At 44.6% G+C, this 3949-nt stretch overlaps 1 protein-coding gene across 4 annotated transcripts in view; it reads right to left on the reverse strand.

The window, feature by feature from the left end:
• The window catches only part of glra1 (glycine receptor, alpha 1), a 65896-nt gene extending 64286 nt beyond the window's left edge, over positions 1–1610 (reverse strand). For 3 of the 4 annotated variants that reach the window (XM_017039583.2, XM_008327226.3, XM_017039581.2), the window contains exon 1: positions 129–1610. In XM_017039583.2, coding sequence (XP_016895072.1) covers positions 129–199 — 71 coding nt within the window. In that variant the 5' untranslated portion in view covers positions 200–1610. The remainder of the gene's footprint in view (positions 1–128) is intronic. The other variant, XM_008327228.3, reaches the window with a different exon arrangement.
• Positions 1611–3949: the final 2339 nt, after the last annotated feature.

Raw genomic sequence — 3949 nt, forward strand, 5'->3', positions numbered from 1 at the left:
CGGCCAAACCCGCCCTCTCACACTCTCACCCACTCTTCGTAATGGGTGTCACTTTACACACAAGTGTCCCAGAAAGACACGTACACTCCAACACACTCTCTCCACATCCGTCCATGTTCGTGCCTTACCTGAAAAACACTACCGTCTCCCACAAATAGATCCCCAGCGCGTTTAGTCGGCACATTTTTGCCAGTCTCATTTTTTTCACTTGGAGGTGGGAGGGAGGAGGACGAAGGTCTCTATGAAAAATATCCAGTTAGTTTTGGAAAAGAGGCAGGAGGAGGAGGAGTAAGGAGGGAGGAGGAAGACTGGGGAGGTTTGGGACTTCTCGTTTAGGAGCTCCAAGGTGATGTTCCGCAAATGTGCGTAAAGGTGCGTAATTGTGCGTGTTTTACATCCAAAAGTGTCCGTTCCTCCGGGACCTCACCGGCCATGAAATCATGCTTGTGTCACCTCCAGTGGTGGGGCAGAGAAATCCACAAAAATTCAAACCCGAAACTGCGCTCTGGATCCACGGTCGGAGGCAAGAGGAGGCACCGGTGATGGCGCACGTCCAGGAGGTGATAAGGAGAGGAGAAAAGGGAGGAGGACGGATAAGGTGTGAAGAAGAGGGGGAGAAAAGGATGACGAGGTTAAAGCCGCTCACAAATACACCTGAGGTCCAGACTGCGTGATCCACAGCGGCCAGGGAAGAAATTCTCACATATTCCTGGGCAGTTTTTTGGCTCAGTGCCTCCAAAGACAAAACACTAGAACGGTGTGTCTGTGTCTGTGATGTGTGTATGTGTTTGTGTGTGTGTAATAATCCACTCCACAGAGGGAGTAACAGACAGAGGAGGAGAAAGGCTGTCCTCTCTGATTCACTGATTTGCTCTTACATGCATCCCAGACGCAGCCGGCGCGTCGCTGTGGATCTGGATCCGTGCGTAAAACGGCTGTTGCGGTACTCCTGCTGCTGCTGCTGCTGATGTTGATGTTGATGTCCAGATGAGGGAGGTGCGCAGGTCCTATTCTCCCTCTCCTTGTCTGTCCGCTGCTGCTCCTTCTTTTCCTTCTCGCACTTGTCTCCCAGGGGTGAGGACGTGTAGCAGTAGTAGTTGCACTTGGGGCTGCAGCAGCACGGCTCAGCTACTCCCATTGTCTGGTGACGGTCAAGTTGGAGACTCACCGGCGGCCGCAGCTGCTGCTGCTGCTGCTGCTGTTGATGATGATGATGATGCTGTTGCTGCTGATGCTGAGCTCTGCATCCACGGGAACAGTGTCCGGTACAAAGACAAGGAGAAAAGAAAATCAGCAGGAGGATAGTGGGGTGAGTGTTAGGACGCCGTGAAGGAGCTACGGCCGTGTTTCATGACAGCGACTGTGTCCCCCCCGTCCACTGTGTACACGCGCACACACACACACACACGAACACACACAGTGAGCTGTAAAGCAGCCGCTCAGTTCGTTCCTCCACACTCTGGGTTTCTTGCTGCAGTCATTTAACAAACTCCACAAAAAAACCTACCTCATGCAGCAGACGGACACGCCTACAGGAGCCTGCCATTGGTGGACGCTGTCGGGAAGGTTGTTTCGGATTGGTCAGCACGGGTGTCACTATGAAGTCTGCCCCTTATCAGGAATGTGTATAATAATAATAATAATAATAATAATAATAATAGTCATAATAATAATAATAATAATAAAGTGTTTCGTTATGAAAAGGACATTTGAATACAAGTGACAAGTGAAATTACTGAAATTACTATATTTCACTTATATTAATGAAGAAATATTTTATTTTATAAAGCACATTTAAAAATATAATATACAATATATTTCCCTGTTGTTATTCTGATTATATTTTAATCTGTCTTATTTTTGTTTTGCTAAAAAAAGAAAACGTGGTGGTCCTAAAACTGTACAAACAATGTGACACAAACATTTATCCATCCATCCATATTCCCAATATAATCCTGTCAAGAGTTGTGCAGTACTTTGTTAACAGGAATTCTAAGGGTAGGGACTGGAGTACATGCAGGAGACAAAAGACCACATGGAATAAAAAAAAATACAAACAAAACTGTTTCCTTTCTTGACATGAGACTTTAGCCAAGTTGGACTCTGGAAAAGATAACTTCAACAATGCTGCCATAGAGAATGAAGAGTTGGCATCATAAGAGAGAGGGCTGCATATTCACGTAGCCAACAACATCTTTGTGGGAAGATTCTGTTGTTGGTTGTTGTTATAAAGTTGCCATTGATTGCTACAAAACATTGTAATTTGTGACTGCCAACAAAAGATGACCTAAGAATCACAGGATTGTCTCTGAAACGAAAGAAGCCAAAAACATACCATTTCTACTTCTCTATTGTGAAAAGAATGTTTTTGATTAAAGAGTAAATCTGGTATTTTTCAGACTTTCCTGATGACTTTCTTATCTTTGATTGTGTTTTTGTTCTATTTATGATTTGCATCTAAAATAATTAGCTTCAGAGGTAGCTACTCTGTACCTAACCAATCCTTAACACTCCTGGACCTGTATGGTTCCATTTTTGATTGGTTTAACTTTGACAGTGAACTCAAACTGTGACGTCCAACCCCACTTTAGTAGTTAAGTACTGCCTTGGCTCCTGTAGCTTATTGGTCTGTGCCTGTAAACATCTTCCAAACACCTACTTTAAAGTGATTCTGTGTTTGGGGTCAGAGTTGTTTTTTTTTTGTGTGTGTGTGTGTTTCTGATATTTCATCTTCTCACTGCCTCTTCCAGCTGATCCAGCTGGAACAGACCAGGTCACAGCTTGTGTTCAATTGACTCCTCACTGTCTTCCCGGTTCCTCTCCCACTTTGAGCCACAGCCTTTTTAAGAATCATTCTCTTTCTGCCGCTTCAATGATGCTGCAGATGGCTCTCCCTTTTTTTCTCTTTCCTTCAATGCCTAAACAGCCTGCAGGTTCTAACCCCTCCTCCACTGCTTTTCTTCTAATTCTTGTTTCCATCAGATTAAACAACCTCACTTAGCTTATCGCCACCAACGTAGCATGATCTGTGATGCAACATTGCTGGCAATCACATGCCCCTGGAATCTCCCATGATGCCCCCACACAGTTCCCAGCTGCACTGTAGACCTGTCCTGGTTGTTGTCTGTTTGAGCTGTCACTGTTCTTCTGCAGCCAACCTTCTTGTGCGTGGTCGTCTTCCAGACTTCTCCAGTACCCCACAGACTGTTGGCTGAGAAAATACTGCATCTGATGTTTCTAGACACATATTCAGTTGAGTTCTTGGCACCGTTAGATGTTGTGCGTCTTTCACGTCATACACTCTCTTCCAGGTCAATGTGGATCTATTCCCAGCTTGTGTCCAGTTAGCTGGCCCTGTTGGGATTCTCCTCTTGGAGCCAGAATCTTTATGGAGCTTCAAAAATGCCACAGATGGCTCTGCTTTCTCTGTCCTCTCTTCCTGAACTACCTTTAGTTTGATGAGTAAAGTTCAGGTCCAGGTTGATGGAATAAACAGATAAATGTTTTCACTCTTCAGTGTCTTAATCCTGTGTTGTGTACAGAGGCCTTTGTTTTAGACATGTGACATTTCATACTGCTCATACCTAGATATGTACAAACTGTATATGTACATACATATATACTTTACATACATATATACAAACATAGTGTACTAACAAGCACACTACACACACCACTCAGGACTGAAATGTGTGGTGTGTCCACTGTCATGTTACTCTGAGTTTTAATGCCTGCGGGCATTGAGAGATTCTCTCTCTCTCTCTCTCTCTCTTTCTCTCGCTCTCTTGCTCTCACACATGGAGAGAGAGGAAGACTCATTAATGTTAAAGCAGAGTAAAGCGTCTTCCTCAGTGTCAGTAAAGTAACAACATTGTGTGTCACGCATCAAGAGTTAAAGTCATGGTGACACACAGGCGTCCTCACAGCTGAACACTAATGTTGGTGATAC

Source organism: Cynoglossus semilaevis, chromosome 15 (assembly GCF_000523025.1).
Source record: "Cynoglossus semilaevis isolate Cse_v1.0 chromosome 15, Cse_v1.0, whole genome shotgun sequence".
NCBI classification, from domain to species: domain Eukaryota; kingdom Metazoa; phylum Chordata; class Actinopteri; order Pleuronectiformes; family Cynoglossidae; genus Cynoglossus; species Cynoglossus semilaevis.